Source organism: Alosa sapidissima, chromosome 24 (assembly GCF_018492685.1).
Source record: "Alosa sapidissima isolate fAloSap1 chromosome 24, fAloSap1.pri, whole genome shotgun sequence".
NCBI classification, from domain to species: Eukaryota; Metazoa; Chordata; class Actinopteri; order Clupeiformes; family Clupeidae; genus Alosa; species Alosa sapidissima.
The window spans coordinates 16,363,132-16,390,631 of NC_055980.1; the positions used below are offsets into that span (position 1 = coordinate 16,363,132).

The 27,500-nt window shown below is 44.3% G+C and overlaps 3 protein-coding genes across 3 annotated transcripts in view; all 3 read right to left on the minus strand.

Moving 5' to 3' along the window:
• Positions 1–31, minus strand: part of baiap2b (BAR/IMD domain containing adaptor protein 2b) — an 89,674-nt gene extending 89,643 nt beyond the window's left edge. Inside the window, exon 1 of the mRNA XM_042083928.1 lies at positions 1–31. This exon is cut by the window's left edge and continues 284 nt beyond it. The gene's annotated coding sequence lies outside the window, so the exon portion shown is untranslated.
• Positions 32–1,443: 1,412 nt separating this feature from the next.
• Positions 1,444–9,499, minus strand: chmp6b (charged multivesicular body protein 6b). The gene is made up of 8 exons (XM_042082051.1): positions 9,252–9,499; positions 8,681–8,790; positions 7,970–8,057; positions 7,492–7,578; positions 7,133–7,198; positions 6,933–7,013; positions 3,508–3,586; positions 1,444–2,913 (listed from the first exon to the last, which is right to left on the minus strand). Exons 1-8 carry the CDS (start codon positions 9,315–9,317, stop codon positions 2,858–2,860), a joined length of 633 nt encoding a protein of 210 aa, XP_041937985.1. The 5' UTR covers positions 9,318–9,499; the 3' UTR covers positions 1,444–2,857.
• Positions 9,500–12,420: 2,921 nt separating this feature from the next.
• The window catches only part of abca5 (ATP-binding cassette, sub-family A (ABC1), member 5), a 43,719-nt gene continuing 28,639 nt past the window's right edge, over positions 12,421–27,500 (minus strand). The window contains exons 22-39 of the mRNA XM_042082014.1: positions 25,652–25,789; positions 24,980–25,093; positions 24,305–24,475; positions 23,632–23,745; positions 22,584–22,721; positions 22,001–22,069; positions 21,588–21,679; positions 21,175–21,298; positions 20,792–20,909; positions 20,443–20,534; positions 19,719–19,894; positions 18,923–18,998; positions 18,304–18,398; positions 17,034–17,153; positions 16,563–16,715; positions 15,822–15,901; positions 15,467–15,522; positions 12,421–14,940 (exon numbers count right to left, since the gene is read on the minus strand). Of these exons, the coding sequence (XP_041937948.1) occupies positions 14,794–14,940; positions 15,467–15,522; positions 15,822–15,901; positions 16,563–16,715; positions 17,034–17,153; positions 18,304–18,398; positions 18,923–18,998; positions 19,719–19,894; positions 20,443–20,534; positions 20,792–20,909; positions 21,175–21,298; positions 21,588–21,679; positions 22,001–22,069; positions 22,584–22,721; positions 23,632–23,745; positions 24,305–24,475; positions 24,980–25,093; positions 25,652–25,789 (2,073 nt within the window). The 3' untranslated portion in view covers positions 12,421–14,793. The remainder of the gene's footprint in view (positions 14,941–15,466; positions 15,523–15,821; positions 15,902–16,562; positions 16,716–17,033; positions 17,154–18,303; positions 18,399–18,922; positions 18,999–19,718; positions 19,895–20,442; positions 20,535–20,791; positions 20,910–21,174; positions 21,299–21,587; positions 21,680–22,000; positions 22,070–22,583; positions 22,722–23,631; positions 23,746–24,304; positions 24,476–24,979; positions 25,094–25,651; positions 25,790–27,500) is intronic.

Here is a 27,500-nt window from a genome sequence, read left to right on the forward strand (position 1 = left end):
GGTGAGAGAGAGAGAGAGGGAAAGAGAGAGAGAGAGGGAGCGCAGTGTACTCGTCATTGGGATTGCGCTCACCATTTATACTCGCTCCGCCCATATTCGCCGTCAGCACCGCCGACAGTCAGGCGCACCGAGAACAATGCAAAGACCATCACGGGCACGGGCAGCCTCCCTTCACAGGAACACATGCAGCGCGTGATAGTAGACTACATATAAGATAGTAGACTAGTGAAAAAGAAACAGTTTCTGTACACCGTCCAAGATATTCATAGGCTATTCTTATGGGTAGATGATTGGTAATTATCTTGGAAAATATATATTATTCATTAGAAGAAAGCCTTAGGCAATAACATGTTGGGTGTTGGCTATTTTTTCTTCCACACCACGAATGATTGAGCCTACAGTACAAATATTTAGGCCTGTTATGTTGAGTTTGCATTTTGACATTTGCATAGGAGAGCAACTGGCAGAGTTTGTGACGTGATCATACCATACTGAGAAAAATCCAGCTTTCACAGAAAGGCTGCGCGCGGGCGTGTGTGTGGGCAGAGCAGTCACTGCGGATTCCTGCCAAGGACGTGCGTGTGTGTGATGTAGGTGGGGAATCCTCCGCATCATCCACAATGTGCTTTACTACCAAAGCTTTAATAAAAGGATTCTCGCCTTCACATACTGAAATAGGATCTCTCTCCCTGCCACATTAATGCAGCTTCCCTTGGTTTACATTCTCAAGGATGACAATTTGGCAAAGTGCACGGGTTAGGTTATGGCTCTTATAAGACACGAACAGGGTAGGCTATTTCTGGGCTTACTATAACCTATTTTCTAACATTTAGTCTTTATTAGCTAGGCACTAGTTTGACACATAAGTGGGCAGTGGGCCTAGGCATATGGCTGCCTGTAAGGTAATTTCAGCCTATTCTACTGCCTCTGCTCTCTTCTTTGAAAGAACTCACGCCACCTCCTCTTCTGCCACATAGCCTACGCCTCTCTCTTGTATGGTTCTGCTCATTGTCGTTTGAAGCTCGAACTTCACCTCGCGCATGACTCAGACATTGTGCTCCCAAGGCCGCCCGCGAGCCCGAACTCCTCTTCTCGTGCCCACATTCCCACGCCGAGTTGGAAGGTCCTCTGCGCTCGAGTCCCTCGAATCACCTGTTGACTCACGCTATTTGGCCCAGAGACATCTAAGTTAGCAACATTTACAAAGTACTCTGCTAATGAATTTTAGAAATTAGAGGAGTGATTTGATTTGCATTGTGTATGTTAATATTGTCTGCTTCTTGAATTCGTTTATTTTCCTCTCTGTTTAGTTATATAAAGAGTTACAGCATAGACCTCTTTCATTCCCTGGGCTGCACATAAATAAGGCTCTGCCAAGAATTAGAGAAGACTGCCCCCTTATGGCTAATACTTCCACATTACAAACATCCAAATACCACAAAGTTAAAAGTTAAAATACCTTTTTATTTTCCGAAAATAACAAAAAAAAGGAACACCTTACAAAACCATAAGGAAACCATTCAGTTCTTAAGTTCTTCTGTTTTTCTAATGTCAGGTGGCAGCATGACTTGACACAGCAACACTCATCTGATTTTACATGAAATGATTTCTAATAGGTTTGTACACTCAGAAGCAGAGCTCATCAGAATCAATCTAATAAAACCACATCAGATAGGACATTATTCTTGGGATTATGCTGTTTTTGAAACGTGTCTTCATCATGATAATTGTCTGACAACCAGAGTCGCCCTACACCCTGATATGTGCAGAAAATTTAAAGAGCATTCAAAAAGGGGAATGGAAGACAGAAATAGAAGAGATCAAACAAATGATAGATAGAGTAAACCAAAAGGTAGATAGCAAGAGAGAGGCAGAGAGTGAGTCCAAAAGAGAACAGCTCTGCACCACGACGACGACACATCCCAGAATCTATCAAGCTCTAATCTCCAAGGAACATCTTCCCGAATACCTCCGTAGACAATCTAGTGGACTGAAAATAAGCCTGCTGACAATAGGATTAGCCCTTTCGCCAGTGACACATGTACGTACACACACACACACACGCACACGCACACGCGTGCGCGCATCATCTCACAGACAGGACAGAGAGGGGGTAAGTGTGTGTGTGTGTGTTGGGGCGGGGGGGGGGGGGTTGGTATAAATGGCACACATAGGCAACTAGCAAGGCAGAAAAATGCTTTTAGCCAACGAGTTGTACAGCCTGATGAGAAGTCGTGTCTTTCGGTTTATCGCAACACGGTCATCCAGCGCATTCTTTTTTGTTTCCATACAGGCCAATTTTGGAACCAACTGGTGCCAGACCCAAAACGGATCCGGATCGGATTCCAGCCACAGTAGGCAGCACTCTGTGATCCAGTGGAGGCTCATACTATACTGATGATCTAAACCACAAAGAAATTACACTAGGGAGAGAGCAGCATTTAAAGCGGTTTGGAGTCTCCAAAACCACCACTCAGCTTGTCAGTTTCCAAGAGGTAAAAAAGGAGTGTTAAGTGACATACAGTATGCGTACATGAAATATCTATGAGGTTGTATTCAGAGCCTGTTGGAGTCATTGAGGAAAATATCGAGGAAGAAATAGGAGACGAGATGAATGAGAAAGATATGATCGACTGACTTGACATACTGAGGGAGTCAAATGAAAACAGACCTGAAGATCATCATGAGAATAGGAGAACTCAGAGGGAGTAAAAGAACCAAAACAATCAGACTGGGTGTGTTTTGTGTGTGTTTGTGTGTGTTTTTGAGAGTGATTTTTGGAAGTTGGGGAGGTTGGGAAATTGCAGCAGCCCATAATCGATGTATGCAGTTCGCCCCCTGGTGGTTAGAAGCGGTGCTAAGCAGCCAGCATCTCTCTCTCCGGCTTCTTCTTCTCTCTCTCCTTCTTCCGCTCTACAACACAGTGGCAGTGAGTTAGAAACACACCCATACCAGCAGGCAAAGAACAGGCCAATACGTCACAATAACACACAGGCATTAGGTTAGGTGTCAACCAATACAGGCCTTAGCATAAGCATTAGGGCCTTAGCATTGGGGCAGCCGTGGCCCACTGGTTAGCGCTTCGGACTTGTAACCAGAGGGTTGCCGGTTCGAACCCCGACCAGTAGGCACGGCTGAAGTGCCCTTGAGCAAGGCACCTAACCCCTCACTGCTCCCCGAGCGCCGCTGTTGTTGCAGGCAGCTCACTGCGTCGGGATTAGTGTGTGCTTCACCTCACTGTGTGTTCACTGTGTGCTGAGTGTGTTTCACTAATTCGGATTAGGATAAATGCAGAGACCAAATTTCCCTCACGGGATCAAAAGAGCACATGTATATATACTATAAACCAAAAGAATGATTTCCCCTATGGTGATTTTTGGTGGTGGTTTGTTTACTTCTCCACATGGACTATTTGGTGTACACCTCTGTGTGTGTGTGTGTGTGTGTGTGTGTGTGTGTGTGTGTGTGTGTGTGTGTGTGTGTGTGTGTGTGTGTGTGTATACACACCAGGTTCCTCATCCTCCTCCTCTGCCTCTGGAACCTCTGGTAAGGCCTCATCTGGAACTTCAGGAAGTTCAACGTCTCCCTAAATATGAGAAAGGACAGTTCATAAAACAACTTGACATGTCATTGAAATATATGAAGACATAATCAGAATCAGCTTTAGTCCATCTTAATAAACCTGTTGTGACATGGTATGATGCTAGGTGATATTAAAGGAGAATTCTGGTGTGATATTGACCTAAAGTGTGTTGAAACATGATACCGAGTGTGAACGTATGTCTCATAGCCCATCTCGACTTGTCCCCTGCACTCCAAAATCTGGCGGTAGTTAGCCGATGCTACCAACAGCTTTTTCAATGGTGGTGCTTCGGCATCGGGCTAGCCATGCAAATAAATCACTGTTTTACACCATTTACAAGGCTCAATGTATCTCCACACTTCATTATTAGACTTCCGAGGGCCCTGACATTTAAAACGAGACATTGAGAACTTTGAAAAAGCACTGGTAGTTTACTTACAAGACGATAAATATAGACAGTATCTTCACGAAGTTTAGCGTTTGCAGCCATCTTGAATTTAGTCACGATAAGTCGAGCGACGAGTAAGAATGAACAGGTATGATAAGGGATCAGATTCCAAAAATAATTCAGTGGAAATGCATGGATTCCAGTTGCTGCTACTGGAAGAAACTGGAATCCATGCATTTCCACAGAATTATTTCCACAGACGGTTTCACCATCTTCGCTGGAGATTTTAACCATGCAGATCTTAAAACTGTTCTTCCAAAGCTACACCAGCATGTTGATTTTCCAATAAGAGGAGACAACATCCTGGACCTGGTCTACACTACACACAAAGGAGCATACAAAGCCCCCCTCCCCCACATTGGACTTTCTGACCATATCACTGTTATGCTAATGCCCGCATACAGACAAAGAGTGAAAGCAAACAAACCGGTTCGCAAGCAGGTAAAAGTGTGGCCTGAGGGAGCCTCTGATGCTCTTCAAGACTGCTTTGACACAACAGACTGGGAAATGTTTAAGCAGGCAGCCACTTACAACAACCAGACAGACATAGAGGAGTATACAGACACTGTAACCTCTTACATCACCAAGTTCATTGATGATGTGACCCACACAAAAGACATCATCACTCGGGCTAACTGGAAGCCATGGCTGACAGGGGATGTCCTCAGGCTGCTGAGGGCCAGAGACAAAGCCTACAGAGCTGGGGATGAAGCTGGCATGAGAACAGCGAGAGCCAACCTGTCCCGTGGCATCAAGGAAGCAAAAAAGGAATACACTCACAAGATTACCACCCACTTCAAAGACAGCAGGAACGCACAAAGCCTATGGCAGGGCATTCAGGCCATCAAGGACTACAAGCCCGCGCCACAGAGCTGTGAGAGCAACATCCCTCTGCTCAACAACCTGAACCACTTCTTTGCTCGCTTTGAAGCACAAAACAGCACTTGCCCACAGAAGACCCCTCCCCTTCCACACGAGCAGTCCCTGTGCCTCTCTGCCGACAGCGTGAAGAGGACACTTGCTGCTATCAACACCCGTAAAGCAGCAGGCCCAGACAACATCCCAGGTCGTGCGCTGAAGGACTGCGCTGAGGAGCTTAAGGATGTCTTCACAGACATCTTTAACACTTCCCTAAAGCAAGCCATCGTCCCATCATGTTTCAAAGCTTCCACCATTATACCTGTGCCGAAGAAAACTGCTCCATCCTGCTTCAATGATTACCGCCCTGTGGCACTGACAACCATCATCATGAAGTGCTTTGAGCGGCTTGTCATGTCACACATCAAATCCATTCTCCCCTCCACACTGGACCCCTTCCAGTTTGCATACCGAGCCAAACGGTCCACAGAGGATGCAATCTGCTCTGCCCTCCACCCAGCCCTCACCCACCTGGAAAAAAGAGACTCATATGTGAGATTGCTGTTTATAGACTTCAGTTCTGCATTCAACACCATAATACCACAACAACTCATCTGCAAACTTGACAAACTGGGACTCAGTACCTACCTCTGCAACTGGCTACTGGACTTCCTCTGTCAGAGGCCTCAAGTAGTACGTGTTGGCAACAATATCTCAAGCAGCATCACACTGAGCACGGGGGCCCCCCAAGGCTGCGTGCTTAGTCCGCTGCTCTTCACCCTGCTGACGCATGACTGCACTGCAACCTACAGCAACAACCACATAGTGAAATTTGCTGACGACACAACTCTGGTGGGTCTCATCACCAAGGGCGACGAGACTCAATACAGGATGGAGGTCGACCTTCTGACCACGTGGTGCAGGGACAACAACCTCCTGCTGAACGTCAGCAAGACCAAGGAGATTGTTGTTGACTTCTGTTGTTGAGAGGTCACACCCAACACCTGCCACTGACCATCGACGGTGCTGTGGTGGAGAAAGTGAGCAGCACCAAATTCCTGGGGGTGCACATCAGTGAAGACCTCTCCTGGACCACCAACACTGCATCACTGGCGAAGAAAGCTCAGCGCCGCCTGTACTTCCTGAGGAAACTCAGACGAGCAAGTGCTCCACCAGCCATCATGACCACATTCTACCGAGGCACCATTGAGAGCATCCTCTCCAGCTGTATCGCTGTGTGGGGCGGAAGCTCCACTGAATACAACAGGAAAGCCCTGCAGCACATAGTGAACACAGCTGGAAGGATTATTGGTGCTTCACTCCCCTCCCTGAAGGACATTTACACCTCCCACCTCACCCGCAAGCCGACCACAATTGTGAGTGATGCAAGTCACCCCGCTCACAATTTGTTTGATCCACTGCCCTCTGGGAAGAGGTACAGAAGCCTGCGCTCCCGCACCACCAGACTCACCAACAGCTTCATACACCAGGCTGTTAGGATGCTGAACTCTCTCCCCCCTCTCCCCCCTCCACCCTCAGCCACATAAGATCCTGGACTTTTGGACCCACAATGGCTGCCTTGCACTACTCCACTTGTACACTTTGCAACTTGTTGTTGTCCTGTTGTCCTGAAAACACTTCTGAACACACTTCTGCTGCTCTTACATAACTTGCACCACTATGCCACTTGCATACTTAGGTCAAACAGAACTACCTCAGCCATTTATTCGCCTGACTTTTGCACTATTATATTGTCTACTGTATGCACAATTGCACAATTTCAACCAAATGTTGCTGCTCTTATTTCTTCATTGTATGTGCCTTCTTATTTACTTTTTATTTTGTTTACTTGAATGTTATGTTTGTCTGTGGACCTAATTGGTTAAAATATGTCTTGTCTCCACCGTGGGATAGTGGGAAACGTAATTTCGATCTCTTTGTATGTCTTGACATGTGAAGAAATTGACAATAAAGCAGACTTTGACTTTGACTGACACACACACACACACACACACACACACACACACACACACACACACACACCTGTGTGATGGCCTCCAGCTCAGCCAACACAGCGTCTTCATCCTCCTGAGTCAAGGAGCCCGCCAGCATGTCATCGATTTGCTGTGGACAGACAAACAGACTTGGACTCAATTAACCAATCAGCACTAACACCTTCAGGTGTACCGTACCACCTGTAGAACAATGTGAGGGGTGCGGGGTGTGCAAAGCAGCAAGCTTACCCTCTGGTACTCTATGGAATCCTGGGTCTCATCCATGATCCTTTCCACCTCCTCGATGGACATAACCTGAAAGAGGAATATCCCAGGACATATATCATGTACAAACATGTACAAATATACTTCCACACTCAACTGACAGATAATGTCTAACAGAACATGATCATAGTTCTCTGCACTCAAGAATATCCACGGTTACTAAGACCAAGACCAATATGGCATCAATCAAACTACAAACATAAGAGGGAACTGTTTATAGCTGTTTAAGGTTAAGGCTGATTAGGAGACTGTATTGTCTTTCAGCATGATAAAATGCAGCCCCTCAGCCACCATATGTGTAATGCAGATCAACTGAGCAGTACCTCATGCATCTTTTTCAGGCAGTCGTTGCCGATCTTCAACCCTTCAATGACCTTCATCTCAATCTGGGAAAACTCCAGGTCTTGAACCTGACAATGTTGTGAAAAGTGAAGTTAAGATAACAAAGTTGAATGCTACCTAACATACAATGGTAGGGCTAACACATGTCAGGGGAGCTTCACAACCAGTATCAGTAAAAGTATTTCCTTGGTATGTTATACGAGTATGTCGCCACGCTCAGCGTGGTGTGTGGTATGTTGCATGTGGGTGCAGTGTGGGCGTTGCATATGATAGGGGTGTGTGTGTGTGTGTGTGTAGGTGAATTGGACACACATTTTTCACATGTGAAGTTCCTAACGGAAAAAAAAAGTTCATCTGAATTTCAATTGAATTCCTTGAGAATGTACTTAAATCCTACTAAGTTTATTCTCGTGTGACCCATTGAGACTACTGAAGAGAAGCTCTGTGTCTTAGATTTACCATGCGCTCCAGGTTGCTTATCTGGTTCTCCGTCTTGTCCAGAAGTTGGTCCTGATAGCGTTTCTTCTTAAGCAAAAGGAGGGCTTTCCTGAAACCAAGCCACACACAAACAAGGTTAACAAGATTAACATGTACTCAGCACTCATAAACACGGTGAAAAAGATTGTCAAACTGGTCAATTAGTATGGGATAAAGAACTGTCTAAAAAGTCATTCAGTCATTTAAATGCAACTAGCCAATAAAAAAAGAGGAGGGGGTGGGGGGGTTCACAGAGCAAATGGAGACGAAATTAGGTGGTTTCGTATGTTTACTGAATCTCTCTGTCCACCGCTTGGCCTTGTGCTGTTTGATTTAAAGCTGCAGTTGGCAAGTCTGACAGATTGAGGGGACTTAGCCAAAATGTTGAATGTTTACAACTCTCATGTCCCTCCCCCACTACCACCGAGCACCCTCTCATCGAGTTTGTGCTCGTCAGCGCGCACCAGACTGTGACTGACAGTCAGATCTCACACAGGCCTGCGCTGATTGGACCAGAAGAACCGGGAGCTGTGGATTTTTGCAAATCAAATAACAGGCTCTAGGTGGAGGTAGAAGTGTGTTTTTTTTTCTAAAACCGGCTGATTTATGTTGTTCGGCCAGAGCAAAGTGTCGGTTTTAGTGAATATGATAAAAAAAAATCTTGCCAACTGCAGATTTAAACAGGGGCCTTACTCTTTCTTCCCATCCTTCAACAGCTGCTTGGCAAGCATCCTCTCCTTGTCCAGCTGGACATTGATCCTCTTCTGGTACTGCCTGAGTTTATCTCTCTGCTGTTTCAGTTGCTGTAGATAGAAAAAAGTGACCAAGTTAACACCAGGCAAATGTTTAACTAATCAAAGAAAACGAATCTGTGGTGAAATCTTAGTCTAGAATTTTAATTCCACGTTTTCACTGAAGGCAAAACAACTAAACCTGTAGGCTGGTCTATACCCTACCCTATCAGTGTTGGCAATCGCAAGTAGATTGCTTTAAATGGCTAACGAGATAGTATCTAAGTCTACAGTGGGTCTGTGATTCAGCAATCTTTCCAGTAACTGACGGCCATCCCTGAATTGTTTACTTCTTGATCAAGAAACCTCACTGAAAAAGACAACTAGGAGATATTCTGAGAAGTTATTTTTTTCAGGTCAGGTGATATTAACGTTACCAGAAAACATCAGAGACATAGGTGTGGGTTGTGTTGCTGGGCTGGGTTGCTTAATCATAACATTAAGACCATTTGCTAGCTAGCTTTCTAGCTCACCAATATCGCTCTGTCTTGCTCTGTCACTCGAGTCGTGCGTTTCTTTCTGCCGAAAATGTTTCCCATTCCGAAGCCGCATCCCCGCCACTCTTTACACCAATATCAGGATTTGTTTACAAAGCTAATATTCAGGAAATCCCTTGTCTAATTTCATAATACAGGTCAGTCGTTACTTATTTTAGCCTGCTGGATAATCAGTCCTCAGAACTCAGCATATCCAGCCGCACCCCTCACAACAGGAAGTATGGGAGACATCGAAGGACAATTGCAATATGTGCAACGAGAAAGTCAAAACGTTATTCGGCCGTGGGCATCTTACAGCATGATATGAGATACAATGTTTCAAGTCATGGTGCAAATGTGACAACTAACATACATCCAGAGACACCATTAACTATACTAGGTTCTTCCGTGGTTGTTAATTTTCATGCAATGTTTTAAGTTTCCCCATGTTCTGTAGTTAACGTTCCTGAAATATTTACCCTGTGCGATGAATACAAGGGCCCCTTGATGCATATGCATCTTTCAAGTTTAGACACTTTAACAATCCAGCCTCATACGAACATATGCCAAACAAACAAAAAAACAACAACAAGACAAACAAGATTACACAGAGGAAGTAATCTTTCCAATGAAAAAGACCAAGTGATAAAAGTTTCATTTTTATTTTATTTTTTATTTAAGGAGTAGGGGAAATGTTGAGCAGTAGTGGTGCCTAGTGGTATATGTCTTGAGTGAAAGTGCACACGTGAACTCCAGAGCACCGGGACTCTTTAGTGGTGCCCGATAGCGGCCGACTTCGGAACACACCCGCACCAGGCTCAGCCTAGATCTGGAGCAGATAGCTGGCTTCAGGGTCAGATGCAATCCAGGGGTCAACTGCTACCTGGGGTACCACCAAGGACTGTTGTGGGCACGTAAGGGCACATGACTGAACACAAGAAAGTAAAAAAAAAAAAAAAAAAAAAAAAACGGTGCACAATCATCTTATAAAGATTGCATAATACAGATAGTAGAAGTTAAAACTTACAAAAGTTCTCAAACAAGGTTCAACACTGGATAATGCCAGAAGGATGTTAAAAATGTAAAATGAATAAATTGTCAGTTTAAATGAAGTCGTGTACCTCTTCGGGAAAACTGTAGGCTATGACCAGTCTGTGGAACACAGTCATATTACATGATACATAAAAATGTGTCTTCAAGGTGAAGGTGTGCTTTCAACATCCAAAACAACCAGTAAGACGAATGAAGGTTTTTTTTTTTTGTCCAATAGCAAATTGATCGTTTCTTTTGTAGACCTCTGCATTCCAGGTTGGGGAATTGGGTTCTGGGTAATAGTGCAAAAGCAAAGCTGTCTAATAGGTTACATACTGGTGGCTACATTTCAACCGCAAGACACTTAAGAGTTTACGGAAAAGACAATATACAAACTTCACATGATGCTGTGATTGATCGCACACAGATTTATATATTGCACTTTATAGAAAAGAAGATGAACTTGGTTTAATACATAATTCAGTAGAACCCCCAGGAAGTCATCACCAACGTACACCCACACACTCACTTAATCACACACACGTACACACAGTTCTTGCAGAAGGGGCACATTTTTGTCCGTTTATATCATTCACTAATGCTACATGTGTGCAAAAAATGAGTTCACCCAACAAAAATAATACAATTAACCCCTCCCACAGTTAAATCAACACACAACTTGGATTTGAAGCAATACCACCACATCTAAATCAACATTATCCATTCATTTCCAAATTCCAGTCTTCACACCAACTTCACAGTTTTGCGTGACAAGCGGTAAGTGACCCAGCCATATGATACCAGTGAAAGCCATCTTTCTCCAGCCATATGATACCAGTGAAAGCCATCTTTCTCCAGAAAGCCCTCACAGGTACAGTGTGCATGGCTCTTACTCTTAAAAAAAAAAGACTCCATCTATACCACAATGAAGCACCCAGGAATATGTGTTTCTCCAAGTTATACCAATAATGTATGTGAGATTTTTAACAAAGGGGATGTTTAATTAAGAGGAAAATAAGTGTTCAGAAATAAGTTACTCAGGACTATAGTGAGAAACACATTTGATCAAACCCTGAAATATCAGCATTGCTGTAGGTCTTTCCCCAACTGACATATTGTCTCTTCAATTAATAAAATGACAATAAAATTAATAATAATAAAAAAAAAATTGTACAGCACTACATCTGTCAAGATTTTGAAAAATAAATATACATGTTCATTTCATTTTTTAAAAAATGTTACATGTCACAATAGAAGTTAGGATATGGAGGTGAGGAAGTCTTTTTTTTAAATATATATTACCAAAAAATAGATGTGATGGGTTCTCCATATTGTCCACTATCAAATACATCACAACACCCCTTTTTACCCACTACTAATACTAAATGGACAATGCAAAATCTGCCGACTACACTGTGCATAATTAGAAATCTTAAATATGTACAAAACAAGAAAGTCAGTTCGACACTTCATCACCCTCATTGTCTTCCAATCCCAGTGAGTATAATAATAATAATAATAATAATAATAATAATAATAATAACAACAACAATTTTTGAGTGGATCTGTGTACCTCTGTTTCTGTTGAACTAAACAGATGAAGAAAACTGTCAACTCAGTGGACAGCTCAGTGTCACAGCTTTCACCTTCTTATAAATCAACAAAAAAACTGATCCATTGGGACAAATGAGTGAATTGTCTTCAGTTTGCCAAGTGAGAGGAGGATGACACTCAGTCAACACACAAATACAATCACCATCAATATCAGCCATGGAACAAGCCAGCTCCTTAGTGTTTCCCCTAAAGTCATTAAAGGTGCTCTAAGCGATGCCACACGTTTTATTAGGCTAAAACATTTTATGTCACTGCAAACATCACCTAACCAACCGCTAGCTGTCTGTGTCCTGAATACACTGTAAAAAACGTGATATCTGTGGACAGCCCAGGCTCCAAAAACGGCAACAAAAACAACCTGGGCAAACCTAGCCCATAAAAACATAAACTGCTCCAGCAAATCACAGACGAGATGCGTGTTTAGGAGAGTTTCAATTGCACACGAGCAGCACGTGAGGGAGGGGGAGGAAGTAGCGAGCTAGCCCTCTGTTTTGTTTGAAAGTCAACAGAAGTGACGTTACCCAGCATCGCTTAGAGCACCTTTAAAAAACGACTCAAATTTAAATTAATGTTGACATGAATACAGGTATGAAGCGTTTTTTTTTTTCTTTATATCTCAAAGACAATTATAAAACATCACTGGAGACTGTGTTTTCTGAAGCAGAAGCAGCAACCATTTGTTTGTAGTCACCTCCACTTCAATAAAGGCAGTAAACTAACAAGCAAAACATTGCAACACATGAACTAAGAGACTTGGAAGTGATTCTGTATACTGTGATGCTACTGTACATCTTCAGTATCAATAAGAACAACGCACATATACTCACATACATCCTAGGCACCTTCCAATACCATAAACAAACTATACAAACACAGGATCTCCATTCAGCCAATCAGATGGCCTCAATAGCTGGACTCGGCCAATCAGGTGGCCGTGTGCCATGTATCCAATGAAATCGTGAGCTCCAAGCAGAACGTGGATTTTGTGTCCCTCTAAATCGGGCCACCATACCTTAGCACCACACATACCACATATTGCTCCAAAAAAGACAATACAATACTTGCATCTATACCATACCAATGGGACTTTCTTTTTTAAAAAAGGATGCTCTTTACAGATACGTTTTAAAACAGGGAGAACGGTCAATTCAACATTCTCTGCTTCACTTCAGAGGCCAGAGATACAAACAAACTAAACCAGATAGAAAACAACACTGTCCATCTGGGAACTGAGATTACCCATCCAAAATCCTGCTTTCAGTAAACTCCGATCAAAATCTCTTCAAATCTTAATCCAAGCCTGAGGCACAAGCTTTAAAAAAAGGAATAGTGAACAAACCTGTGTTCAATGAGCAGGCACACGCGCACACACACACACACACACACACACACACACACACACACACACACACACACACACACACACACACACACACACACACAACTCTATCTACACTGTTGGTAAAGACCTAATGTACTACACTGTACTGTGCTTCTAAATTCTATTTTGGATTCTAACGTTCTGAAGGCGGCACAGAAGGCACCACTGGGCCTTTGTCTCCTTTCACGCGACATCTTCTAAAGAGAGGGTTAGGAGCCCACTGAGGGGAAAGCCACCCGTATATATGTGGGGCCTGAAGCATGCAGTAAGGATGGAGAGGCAGGGAGGGAGGGGGGGCTGGCTCCTGCACAGGCACTCTGGAGAGAGCAGAGAGCCTGAAACCCAATGGCATGCTGGTGCCTGTGGGAGCTAATGTAACACACTGTAGTGCCTGCGCTCCCATACACACAGAGAAAACTGGGGAGAAGCTGGGAGCGGGAGAGACAGAGAGAGAGAGAAGAGAAGAGAGAGAGAGAGAGAGAGAGAGAAGAGAGAGAGAGACAGAGAGGGAGAGAGAAGGAAGGCAAAAAGGACAATATATTATAGAGAAAGCGTGAGAGAGAGAAAGAGAGAGGGAGAGAGAGAGAGAAAGAGAGAAAGGAAGGAAGGCAGAAGGACAAAATATTAGAGAGTGAGAGGACGGAGTCATTGCTCCCCTAGCCTGAAGGCAAATTGGGACATTATTGCCTTCTGAGCACATGACCACTAGATGGCGATAAATGACAAAAATCAGATTCATTGTGCTGGTATTGACATCTTAGCTACACCACAGAAGTGCATCAGAAAACAAAACCAAAGCCTAAAATCTCTTCCACAGCTCTTCAGTAGCAGGCTCTGCATAAAGGACTTTTTTGTTTGTATACATTGTGTGTATATAAACTCTTATATTTTGATATATATATATATTATATACTGTTTATATATGTATGTTTAGATATACTTCAGAGTCAAACCCATGCTACAGACACTAGAAGTTTCCTTCAGGATCGATGCAGATGAGATTATGAGTTGGAAGGTTACGATGAGAACCAGTAAGACAGGTTTTTTTGGTATAAAAAAGGGGGAGACAAAGTCTTTTGATCAAGGTTAAGAGAGAGCAGAGACCTTTGCTGTGCCGGTAAAGGGTGTTAAAAGTTCACACTCTGGCACTGTCGTCTCAGACCTTACAACACACACACACACACACACAGGTGTGTGCTAACAAATACACGCACACACAAACACACACACACACACACACACACATCCTGGAGTGTGAGGGAGCATCTAGTGCACCTATTTTAGTACAAAAAACGATAGCCAACCCCTGCCCTGCCTGCATCAAATCACATATGGACATGCAGTGGGCAGTTCCACAGACAACACATGGGAGGAGCTTGGAGAGAGTGTGTGTGTGTGTGTGAGACGCGCGTGGTCAGCGCCACGGGGTCAGTCGGCGCCGGTCTCCATGCCGTTGGGAGGAGACGCAGTCGTCCGAGGCGGAGGTGGACAGGCATCATGGGTCGTCGGGGATCAGAGCTGGTGCACGATGCTGTCGGCGTGGTTGGCGCTGACTGGCTGAGGGCCGTCCTGCCGGAGACGCTGCCACTGGAAGGTGGTGCTGAGCGAGCCCACCTCATCCTCCTCGCTCTCCTGCTCCTTAGCAAACTCCATGAACACCTACAGGCACGCGCACACACACACACGCGCACACACACACACACACACACACGCACACACACACACACACACACACGCTCACACACACACACACACACACACACACAGACACAGACACAGACACGCAGAGACAAACAAGCAGGCACAAACACAAACACACAGCTTCAGTATCCCACAGACAGTGACCAGACATGGGTAGCTCACTGGTAATAGTTTAGCAACTCACTGCACTAGATATTCCTTCTAACAACCGCTTTCCCCTTTTTACAATTACAACAATCACTCATCTTTCATTTTTTGGTACTTTTTACATTTTACAAAAAAAGAAATTATGTTCTATATCTCATACTTTACTTTTACTATACTTTGTACATTTAAAACTACCGGTACTTACAAATCAGAGGCCCAATAACAGACTACTAAGCCTAATTAACCAGTGTAATATTGTGCACTACATAGCATTCATCTGAACAGATTCAGTTCTGTCCAGTTTACACCAATAGCATGGACAGACTGAATCACTGACCTGTTCTAATGTAGACTGTGAGAAGTTGTACTCTTCAAAGTTGAAGTTTTGCTTTGCTGTAAGGAGGGATAAGAAATGCGGAGAAACCACAAGAGTTAAGACAACAACAAAATCAGCTCCCTGTAAATGACCTAACACTCTGTACATGTTTAATGACCCAACACAAATGACCCAAGGCTCCAGCGTTGGGTCATTTACTGAGAGCTGGGGAGGTGGCCTTCCCCATTGGCTCTTGCGGAGTGACAGCCACTCAAGAAATGACCTCACAGCATAGGAGATTAGTCCCCCTCTTTGAAACGGGGCGCAACGGAATCAGAATGAGAATGAGAATCAGAATGGGTGCTCCCCGACTCACCGCTCTCCAGCTGGGAGAAGGCCTGGGCCAGAGACTTCACGTCCTCCATGGGAATCTTGTAAACCATCAGAGTGGCAAAACTGTGACACAATGAAGAGAGAGAGAGGGAGAGGGAGAGGGAGAGGGAGAGGGAGAGAGGGAGAGAGAGAGAAGAGAGAGAGAGAGAGAGAGAGAAAGACAGAGAGAGAGAGAGAGAGAGAGAGAGACAGAGAGAGAGAGAGAGAGAGAGAGAGAGAGAGAAAGAGAAGGACAGAGGGATGTTACTGCTGCCCTTTGGGTTCCCACCAATCAGTGGATTTGCTCCTCACACGGCCCCTCACGAGGCTCATACATACACAGCTCGTCCAAATGATCAGGCTGCAGACATATATACCTCCTTACTTAGACACACACACACACACACACAGTAATTTCCTGTGTATTAGCCGCATTGTGTATAAGCCGGAGGACAGTGTTTTATGCAAGTTGCAAAAACAAAACCATATTAATATTAACTGCCCCGTGTAATAACCTCATAGCTGAAGAAATTTTGCAAAATCAATGTATAAGCCGCGGCTAATAGTTGGGAAATTACGGTACAGTAGTACATATAAACCAACACAGATGCACAGACAGACAAGACACACACACCTACACATATACAGATAATCACTACAGAAATGCATGCATGCAACACAAACCCACACAAACCCACACACACACACACCCACCCACACCCACACAAACACCCTCCACACACACCTCTCTTGGCGTGCGGCGTGGGGGAAGATGCGGAGGATCTCCTTGTGGAGCAGCGCCACCTGCTGGAGCCCCGTGAGCTCCTCTCTCAGCTTGATCTCCAGGCTGTAGCCGCGCCCATACTTTCCCTTCAGGTGCTGGATGGAGCCAATACACCTGCACACACACACGCACACACGCACGCACGCACGCACACACACACGCACGCACGCACACACACACAACCAAACCACACACCAAAGATCAGTTTGGGACAGACCCTCTTAGTCCTTTATATAACATTTACATATGACATTCTATTACATATATGACATTCTATTATACACACTACAGAGATGTACATAGAGCCATATAAGCCATTATATGTGTAGAAGACCACAGCAAAGGTTTGTACGATAGTACAGGGAAGTGTGCTATGGGTAGAGAATAATTTAGATGTGAACTCAGGAAGTTGGTTGTGGTTGGTGTGGTCACCTGAGCTGCCCCGACACCATGATGGCCACGCGGTCGCACACGGCCTCGGCCTCCTCCATGTAGTGTGTGGTCAAGATGGCGCCTCGCTGCTTGTTTTTAAAGGCGGCACGGATCGCCCTCCTGTCAAGAGAGACGCCAAGCCAACACGTTCAGCTAAAGAAAACACACTCTATTGGCATGTCGCCCTACAAAAATCAAATGTTTGAGGCAGATTTGCAGCAAACTCGTGGGTGATTTGTGGGAAACAAATGAGTTCACTAGAAGTTTGCCAATATTGGCCGCTAGAGGCAAACTTCCAGCAAGTTCTGACAACAAATGAGAAGTTTGCCACTAGTGGCAAATGTGTTCACCAGTGATTTGCCACCACACTTAGCCAATATTGACAAACTTCCAGTGAACTTCTGGTGTCAAACCTAATTTGGATATGCCATTGCTGCAAATTTGTTGCAACATTGCCAAAAGTTAACTGCAACTGTTTGCCAGAAATCTAATTTGCATGTGAAAATATGACCTTGTCGCAAATTTATTAATTCACTGCATTAAGGCAGGGTTCTGAAAACACCAAAACGGCAGCCCTACGCAACACTTGGACCAAAATAATTTGATTAATTCTAACAAAGTTCCATCTTGAATCTATAAAAATCTTTTACTGCTGTGATTTTTCAGAATGCCTGAGATGTTTCTAGCATACATCAAACTGATATGGAAGAGCTTCGTGTTACACTCTGAAAGTTCAAAGGTCAGCTCCTAAGCTTGACGTTGGCGGTGCCAAACCATAACAAACAATAGAAAGTCTGCCACTTGACACTGGTCAGTGAGACCCCCGTCTAAAGCTCCGCTGCCCAGAGCTACTCGTGCATTCTTCAGCTCCATCCTCAGTGATTGGAGCAGACCTTACGTCCACATTCTTATGTCAACATATCTAAACAAGCTTAAGCCAAATCACACTCAGAGAGAGAGAGAGCGATAAAGAGAGTGAGTGATGATGAGAGAGACAGTTAGATTTGTGTGTGTGTGTGTGTGTGTGTGTGTGTGCGTGCGTGCGTGTGTGTGTGTGCGTATACAAGCAAGAGACAGAAAGAGAGAATAAATGAATAAATGGGTGTGAGTATGTGTGTGCGTGTCTATAGTGAGTGAATAAATGTGTGAGCGTATGTGTGTGTGTCTATAGTGAGTGAGTATGTGTGAAAGAGGGTGATGGAGGCGATCAGAGGGATCTGAGTGATGTTGAGAGGAACTCTGGGAAGGATTGCGGGACTGATTTCCTCACCACATCCTCTGCTTGGACTTGGGGTCCATCCCAGTGGACGGCTCGTCCAGCAGCACAATCTGCGGATTACCCAGCATGCTTATGGCAAAGCACAGCTGCAGGAGAAAAATACACACAAACACAAACATTCATATCACCACATTAGAAACAAATGAATACATAAAAACATCAGGACATACAATAATGTGAACGTACACACAAAAAAGGGCACCAAAAATAAATCATAAATTAATTTTAAAAACTATTCTTCTCCCTGCAGCACACAAATAAAAGAGTTTATATTAGTGTTGGCATGGTGGGAAGGGATCCTTGTGGTCTATATTTAAAGCCCAGGGTATTCTTGATTCCCACTTCAAACGAGGGCATAGCCTGTGCTCTCTCAGTGACTAAGGCTTGAGTCACTGCCAGCGGTGCTATAAATTCTCCTCAGAGTTCTTGGTCCTCCTCTCCTCTTGGGTGGCACAGGGAGGGGGGGAGCCAGAGAGAGGCCCGGTGGATGCAGTGTAGGGCTGGGCAGGGTTGGTTCACTCATGATGGGAGCCCTGGGGCTTTGGAGCTGAGCTAGTGGAGGTTATGAAAGCGCTGGCTGCGAGGCGCTGGGGACCTTTGGTGAACTCACCTTTCGTTTGATCCCTCCCGAGAGGTTCTTGGCCTGCTTGTGGAGGTGCTCCTTCAGCTCCAGTGCGTTGACCACGCTGTGAATGTCAGACACACACACACACACACTTATAAAATTGTGTTTGATTGGGGAACTGACCCCAATCATCTACACACCAGAAGAAAGAAATGTGGAAGAAACGTGGAAAAGGCACAAGACACAAAGAGAGGCAGAAAGAATAAAAGAGAAGGTGAAAAGAGGAAGGACAGAGAAGAGAAGAGAAGAGAAGAGAGAAGAGAGGGAAGAGAAGAGAGGAGAACAGAAGAGAGAAGAGAAGAGAAGAGAAGAGAACAGAAGAGAGAAGAGAGGGAAGAGAAGGGAAGAGAGAAGAGAGGGAAGAGAACAGAAGAGAGAAGATAGGGAAGAGAAGAGAAGAGAAGAGAAGAGGGAAGAGAAGAGAAGAGAACAGAAGAGAGAAGAGAGGGAAGAGAAGAGAAGAGAAGAGGGAAGAGAAGAGAGAAGAGAGGGAAGAGAAGAGAACAGAAGAGAGAAGAGAAGAGAAGAGAAGAGAAGAGAAGAGAGAAGAGAAGAGAAGAGAGAAGAGAAGAGAAGAGAAGAGAGAGAGAGAGAGAGTGTCAGGGCAGGGGCTACATCACCAGCAAGAGATAGATGATGTGAGAGAGAAGAAGTGAAAAGGGAGAAAGACAGAGTAAAGGAAAGAAATGAGAGAGAAGAAGGGGAGAAGAGGTGAAAAAGAAGGATTGAGAGAAAGAAAAGAGAAGAGAAGAGAAAGAGAGAGGAGGTGAGGTTCTGTTACCGTCGGATGATGCCAGGCACGTCCTGTGTGCGGAGGCCCTTGATGGCGGCGTAGATGTGCAGGTGCTCCTGTAGGGTGACGCGCGGCCACAGCGGGTTGACCTGGGGACAGTAGCCCACGTGCTCCAGCTGGCTGTCCACGGGACGGAAATCTGTGCTGTAGTCGCCCATCAGGATCTGTACACACACACACACACACACACGAATGACGGCTTTGTTTGTGTACGCAAACCTGGCCAATAAAGCTGATTCTGATTCTGAAATCTGTGCTGTAGTCGCCCATCAGGATCTGGGGAGAGCACAGACCGGTAGGACAGGCAGGCTAAAGTACCGCACATGGATCCAAATGATGGCGTCGTTGTTTTGTTGATTTATACAGTAAATGTACGGTGTTACGCATCAGGGCCTGTTTACTTGCATTATGTAAAAGATCAGGAAGAGAGAAACATCTTAAAAGTCAGCAGGGTTCCCACTCTAAGTCAAATGTAAAATTCCATGACTTTTCCCTCACAAAAAAAATAATTTGAAACTTCAAATTCAAAACTTACATAAATTTGAAGCTTCCCTGATATTCCATGATTGCCCCAAAAATGATAATTCCCTGACTTTCCATGTCTGGAATACTTTCCAAAATTCCATGATATTCCAGAAATTCCATGACCAGTGGGAACCCTGAACCCACCCCCCCCCCCACACACACACCCCCCACACACACACACACACACCTGTCCAGCGGTGGGGTCAGTGTCTCCAGCCAGCATGTGCATGATGGTGCTCTTCCCTGCTCCATTGGGCCCCAACAGCCCCAGCACCTCACCTGCACAGGGAAGGGCAGAGGTCAAAGGTCAAAGGTTAAACCACCAAAGGTCAAAGGTTACATCAGTCTGGGCAGGCTACATGATCAGCATGAAGAAAGGCAGAAAGATGAGGGGAGAGAAGGACAGAAAGAAGAGAGAGGGAGAAGAAGTGAGAACAAAGGATTCAGAGAGAGAAAGAGGAGGAGAGAATAGAAGGATAGAGAGATCAGAGAGGAGAAGGAGGAAGAGGAAGGTGTGTGATGGGGAGAGGGCTTACCTTTGCGGACGCAGAAGGAGATATTCTTGGTGGCCACTCTCCTCTTCTTACTGAAAGAGAAGCCCTCACGTCGGTCTTTAAACTGCTTCCTCAGGTTACTCACAACAATCACTGGTTTCTGAGGAAACACACACACACACACAATCAATAATTGCACATAAATACTAAATATACTTGTACATTTATCACAGAATATGCCATATGATCATGATGTCATTGTTCATGGTGAACACAGATGATTGTAATCCCAAGCCCACTCACATTTACATACAACCACAGACATTCATTTACCAACCATTTGTATGGAGACGCGCGCGCACACGCACACGCACGTGCACACAGACACAGACACAGACACACAACACACACACACACACACACACCTCTTCGCAGCACTGGCAGGTGAGGGCCTCTTTGACGCGGGCCTTCTCCACCATCACATCCTCATCCTCGTCCAGGTTCTCCTCGGGGTTGCGCTGAACTTTGCCCTTCGGCTTGGACGAGATCCTAAGATCCCCGCACGCAACATCACAGACGTCAGAGCTAAGCAGCACATCCAAAAGGCCAAACATTTTCTCAACCGTGGTCTGTCCTTGTTCCATAGTGACAAGATCTAAATACTCTACCCCGAAGCACCAGGTTTAACATACCATTCATTGAATTTCACCAAAATAAGCTCTATTTTGTAAGTGTCAAAGGTATAGGTTTGTGTATATGTGTTTGTGTGTGTGTGTGTGTGTGTGTGTGTGCATGTGTGTGTGTGTGTGTGTGCATGTATGTGTGAGTTAGTGCTAACCTGCAGAGCTGGTCATTCTTCATGGTCTTGCCTCCATAGTGTAGCTCCAGCCATCGCAGCAAGAACAACAGCAGGATGCACTGCAGGTAGGGCTAGAGAGAGAGAGGGGGACAGAGAGAGAGCGAGAGAGAGAGAGAGAGAGAGAGAGAGGGATAGAGAGGGGGGGGGGGGTTATATTTTGCCATTTTTGCCTATTGAAAAAACACCTTGCTGACATATTTTGCATTAATCCAACATTTACATATGCTTAAGCAATATTGGTCTGTTGAGGACAGAGGAAAGAGAAAGAGAGAGAGAGAGAGAGAGAGAGAGAGAGAGAGAGAGAGAGAGAGAGAGAGAGAGAGAGAGAGACTTATTACAGTGCCTTTCCCGTGACATGTGACATAATCCACCCAACAGCAGACGCCACTTACAGCAAGCACAGCGATCAGCAGGCCTTTCCAAAGCAGCTCGTCTTCCACAATGGACGGAATGAAGGTTGCCTAGGAGACAGAAAACAAAACACACACTCTCACTAAAGCACCAGGGCATGTGAAGTGGACGTTACAGAAGTGATATTGGAAGTGCTAATCGGTACAACACTCCACTGTTGAGTATTGTGCCCGTCCTAGCAGCATGAACAGATGCCATATATGGTAAACTGTGTAGGTTGTTATGATTGTGACATTTAATGCACTCACTAACAGACCCATGTATGTATACAGTAAACATAAAGGGCCCCTGATTTAGATGCAGGGCAAAGTGCAAAGTCTAAAGTCTAACAACTAAAGCTTGCTCAATAACTACGCAAAATCTATTTGCAAATTTAATACCATGAGAAAGATCCTAAATGCAAACGTCGGTGGGCCAGCTAAAAGCTGTCTCACGCCACATGACGCCGTTAGTTCATGCACGAGAGCTTTGCTCATAGACTGGCTTTGCACTTTGCCCAGCCTTTAAATGAAGGGCCCGTGGTGTTTGTGTGCTGCAGGCTGGGTGGGGGTGAGTGGGGCCCACCTTGGTGATGCAGTTGAGGCAGCCCATGAGGGGGTAGAGGGGGTTGAAGAAGCACAGGGTGCTGTGGAGGATCCGCGTCACGCTCCCCCAGTCGTTCACAAACGTCAGCTGCACCGTGGAGGCTGACACCACACACACCTGGGGCGCACACATACACATACATAATTACACACACACTTTATCTAGGTTCCTTCATTGGGGTCCTTACATTAAATGCTTTTTTTGTCTGCATTTACCACTCAGTTGAACTCAATTTCATTTATGGAAAGATCCAGTCACAATTTCAGAATATACTTTCTGTTACAACACATCACACTATGCATTCTGGTAACACTGACAATTCTGCCCTGATTGTGCAATTTAGCATCTTTTTGGTCCAAATGTGTATGAAAGGTGCTCTGTGTATGAAAGGTGCTATACAAATAAAGTCAAGTTGTCAAGTCAAGTTTATTTATATAGTGCATTTCATACACAGAGGTCATTCAAGTAAGGATTTGCTTCAGGTCGAAGCAAAACCCCTCCGCTGCGCGTCAGGGTTCTGTTCTCCCTGTCGGGACTTATTTTCTGATAATTACCGGCGGACAATACATTATCCCGCTTATTACACGGCTACTTGCCAAAACGAGAAAAGAAACCGAACACAATGAATCTTTAAAAATGATTTTGCTACCGTTTCGTGTCTTCCGCTATTCCGAAATAGTTCGCCACACAGATAGAACTTGACAGTTGCATGGCAACGTCTTACTAGCTCACTTTCCCTTTCAATGAAATTCCATTGCAATAAGCGAACAGAATTCTTGCGGAGGGATATGAAAGACGTTAATCAACCCGTTGCCATTGACAGCGGTGATTATATACTTTGCCGGTGATTTATGTAGATTTAACATAGGCCCGAACGTTGGGAAGGCCCATTCATGTGAATGGAACTTTCTGCAGCACTCTGAAGAGCCGTGTAATAATGTGCTTTTAATAAAGCTTATTATCATCATCATCATCAACTGTATTCTGCACAGGTCTCTGTATCTGTGTGCATCCTCCTCATGCTCACCATCATGGACACCACGGAGAAAAAGTCCCTGTTGCTCTGGACTCTGGTGAACATGAACGACACACAATAGGTGAAGAGGATCATGGCTGGACCGAAACCAATCAGACACAGCACCTGGAGGGAGAAAGAAAGAGAAAGAGAGAGGGAGAGAGAGAGGGAGGGGGTGGAGAGAGGGAGAGAGAGAGAGGGGGGGAGAGAAGGAGACATGGAGGTAGAGAAAGGGAAAGGAGACAGCAGGCCATTTGGATCAATATAACTTTATTGAATCCACAGCGCAATCATCCTTAAGGAGCAGAGCTAGCAATTTCCCTCTCCAGGATCGATGCGCATCTCTTTAAGTGGGCAGTTGTTCTCTATGGGGGCCTGAATTGTAATGTGCTCACCTTCATGATTAGTCATTTCCCTTGTGTGTGTTTGTGTGTGTGACTGAGTAAATGGGTGTATCTTTCTTACTAACTCTGCTCTCACTCACTCAAATGCATCTGTGTGTGTTCACCTGTGTAAGCATAGAATGACTAGTGTGTTTGTGTGTTCATATGTCACTACGTGTGTATGTGTTTCATATGACACTACGTGTGTGTTCATATGTCACTACGTGTATGTGTATGTGTTCATATGTCTCTACATGTGTGTGTGTGTGTGTGTGTGTGTGTGTGTGTGTGTGTGTACTGACCACAGCGGTGAGGTTACTGGAGGTGAGGAGTTTGGTGGAGTGGAAGGAGAAGAGGGTGCAGGTCATGCACGTCAGGATGAGGTAATAGAACGGAATGTCGATGGCCGCCTGACCACACCAGTACGCCGACGGAACCAGACCTGAGATCCGCAGCGTTGAACGGCACTTGATCTGCAACCCAAACCAGACAGACAAGCTCTAGAACATGAAATTCTGTCCAAGAATACAGGAAACAATTGTCAATAGAACTGTAAAATTCCCGTGCAAATTGTCTAGAATTGCTTGTCAGAACTCTTTAGTTTTGTTTTAGTTTTTTAGATTTATATAAAAACAATCATATCACAGCTCCAATTACTAATTTTTCCGTGAAATTTCTCCATACCCTTGTTTCTTTTTTCCATACTTATCCAGACCTAGAAATTACTCAAATCAAATTCCATAGTTTTCCAGGTTTTCCCAGAGCCTTATATCTCTAGAGCTCTGGGTTTTCCATACTGTGTAGGAACCAAAGATTCTAGAGCGGAGCGTAGCACTCTAGAATCTTTGGTAGGAACCCTGGAATTATTCAGCAGAATACTACAAACAGTGCTGCTTAAATTGAATCTACAGCTAGTGTTAGCGAGGGCGTGCTGACAGCGCCAGAGAGCGGGCGTGTATTCGGACAGTCCACCTCACCTCCCGGTCTCGGGTGTGGTCCATGGCGAAGTACGCCGGCATTCCAGCAGCCAGCATCCCCAGGATCACCGCCTCGATGTAGACCAGCGCATAGGACGTGGAGTCGGGCAGTTGCTAGACAAACAATATTGGTGGTGGTGAACATCGGGAAACACAGAGGAAGCTCGTCATGAATTGTCTAGCTAGCTCTCAAAGGTGTGCTCTGCCTATAGCAGGTAAGAGGGACACTACCTACAGGGTTACAAACAAAAAGGGCAAAGCCACATGACCTAGTAGAAATTACAGGTGAATAGTGGACACACAAAGAAAATGAGCATCTTAATGTTTAACGTAGAATGCATAATATAGAAATGTTCAACAGATGGAATAACGGCCGGTTCACATAAATATATAAATATAGCAATAAGGACAAAAAAACATCACTCTAGCTAATACGAATGATGAGCACACATAAACTATAACAAGAACATAACTACATTGTAGTAGTTTATGTGTGGACATAGTCACTCGTTATAACTATCTTTATAGTTATCGTTCCTGGTGTAAACGGCCCTAGAGGCACTACAGTGCTGGCCTTACAGTACAGCAGCTGAAATGAGGTCAGAAGAACTGAATCCTCCCAAGGAGGTCATATGAAACCAACGAGGTCTCTTGGAGTCTGGGGTCACTCACGTAGTCGAAGGGTTTGGCCCAGGTGTTGATGTGCCCGGTGCCGTTGAGACCCTTCAGCAGAGCGTTGCTCAGCACGTTGACCACCATGGGCAGAGAGTGCACCGTGGTGCTGTTAAACGCCAGACAGTAACTAAAGCCCTGAGAGAATTGGAATCAAAAGTAAAAAATGAATTGAACAATCTAGATACCCCTTTATCACTAGCTGAACTAAACGAAAAAATAAAAACCCTAAAAAACAAAAAGGCATGTGGGTGCGATGGGATACATAATGAAATGATTAAGTACAGCAGCCCAATACTGAAACAAGCCATTCTCAAACTTTTCAATCTAGTTCTAGCTGTTGGTCATTTCCCACGGCCATGGAAAGAAAATCAAATCGTACCAATCTACAAAAACGGAGATAAACTAGATCCAAACAACTACAGAGGCATTGCTGTAAGCAGCAACTTAGGAAAGCTTTTCTGTAGCATCATAAATAACAGAATGTTAGAATTCTTACAGGAAAATAGGGTTCTAAGTAACTCTCAGATCGGGTTCATGCCAAAACACAGAACAACTGACCACATATATACATTACAGACATTAATTGAAAAATATGTACAGAACACCAACAGAGGAAAACTTTTTGGATGCTTTGTAGACTTCAAGAAGGCCTTCGATTCAGTCTGGCATGATGGACTCTTACTTAAACTGATAGAAAATGGGATAGGGGGGAGAATCTATGACCTTATAAAAGATATATACAAAAACAACAGATGTTGTGTCAAAATCGATGATAAAAGAACGTCATACTTTAAACAAGCCAAAGGTGTTCGGCAAGGTTGTAGTCTTAGTCCTATACTCTTCAATTTATACATCAATGATCTAACATCAGACATAGCTAAATCCAAACTATCAGGAGTCACAATTGGGGGTAGAGACATTAAATGTCTCCTGTTTGCGGATGACCTCCTACTTCTGTCCCCAACTGAGGAGGGGCTAAAAGAGAGTCTGTCAATCCTGGAAAATTACTCTGAAATTTGGAACCTCCCCATAAATAAAGAAAAAACTAAAATAATGATATTTAAAAAAAAGACACGTTCAACAGACAATAAATATAATTTCACCCTTGGTGAAAGCAGACTTTCCCAAGTGACAAGCTATAACTATTTGGGCCTAAATATTTCCTCCATGGGCAATTTTAATCTGGCTATTAAAGACCTGGTTGACAAAGCACGGAGAACATATTATTGCATAAGAAAATCTCTATACCAATACAACACCCCTATCAAATTGTGGCAAAAGATTTTTGATTCGGTTATCAAGCCCATTATCTTATATGGCAGTGAAATTTGGGGCATAAAACATCAAGATAATTATGAGCTATGGGACAAAAGCCCAGCAGAAACACTACACCTGGAATTCTGTAAGAACATCTTGGGGGTACACAGGAATGCAACAAATATTGCATGCAGAGCAGAACTTGGAAGATATCCACTATTAGTTGCTATTCAAAAAAGAGCATGCAAATTCTATCACCATGTACTGTCCTCAAAACCAGAGGAATATAATCACAGTGCCCTTCTACAGAGGAGAACCCACCCAGAGAGAGATCCTTTTGATTATCTTATATCAAAACACAATTTGAATTTGAATACACATGACATGTCTCAGGCAAAGTTAAAACATATCGAAAAATTAACAAAAGAAGAATATTACAAATATTGGCTAAACAATATTGAACAATCCAACAAATTGAAATGTTTCCAAAAAATCAAAACCAATTATGAATTTGCATCTTATCTAAAAGAAATTACCGAGTACAAACAAAGAAAATTACTAACATCCTATAGATTAAGTGAACACTCTC

What these genes read in the sequence shown, in the direction of transcription:
- chmp6b (XM_042082051.1), bottom strand. Translation starts at nt 9,317, where the DNA reads ATGGGAAACATTTTCGGCAGAAAGAAACGCACGACTCGAGTGACAGAG. An exon ending in TTGAAGGATGGGAAGAAAGA is followed by an intron (nt 8,058 to 8,680) that starts GTAAGGCCCCTG and finishes GCTTGGTTTCAG; the next exon opens with GAAAGCCCTCCTTTTGCTTA. An exon ending in GCCTGAAAAAGATGCATGAG is followed by an intron (nt 7,199 to 7,491) that starts GTACTGCTCAGT and finishes TTCCTCTTTCAG; the next exon opens with GTTATGTCCATCGAGGAGGT.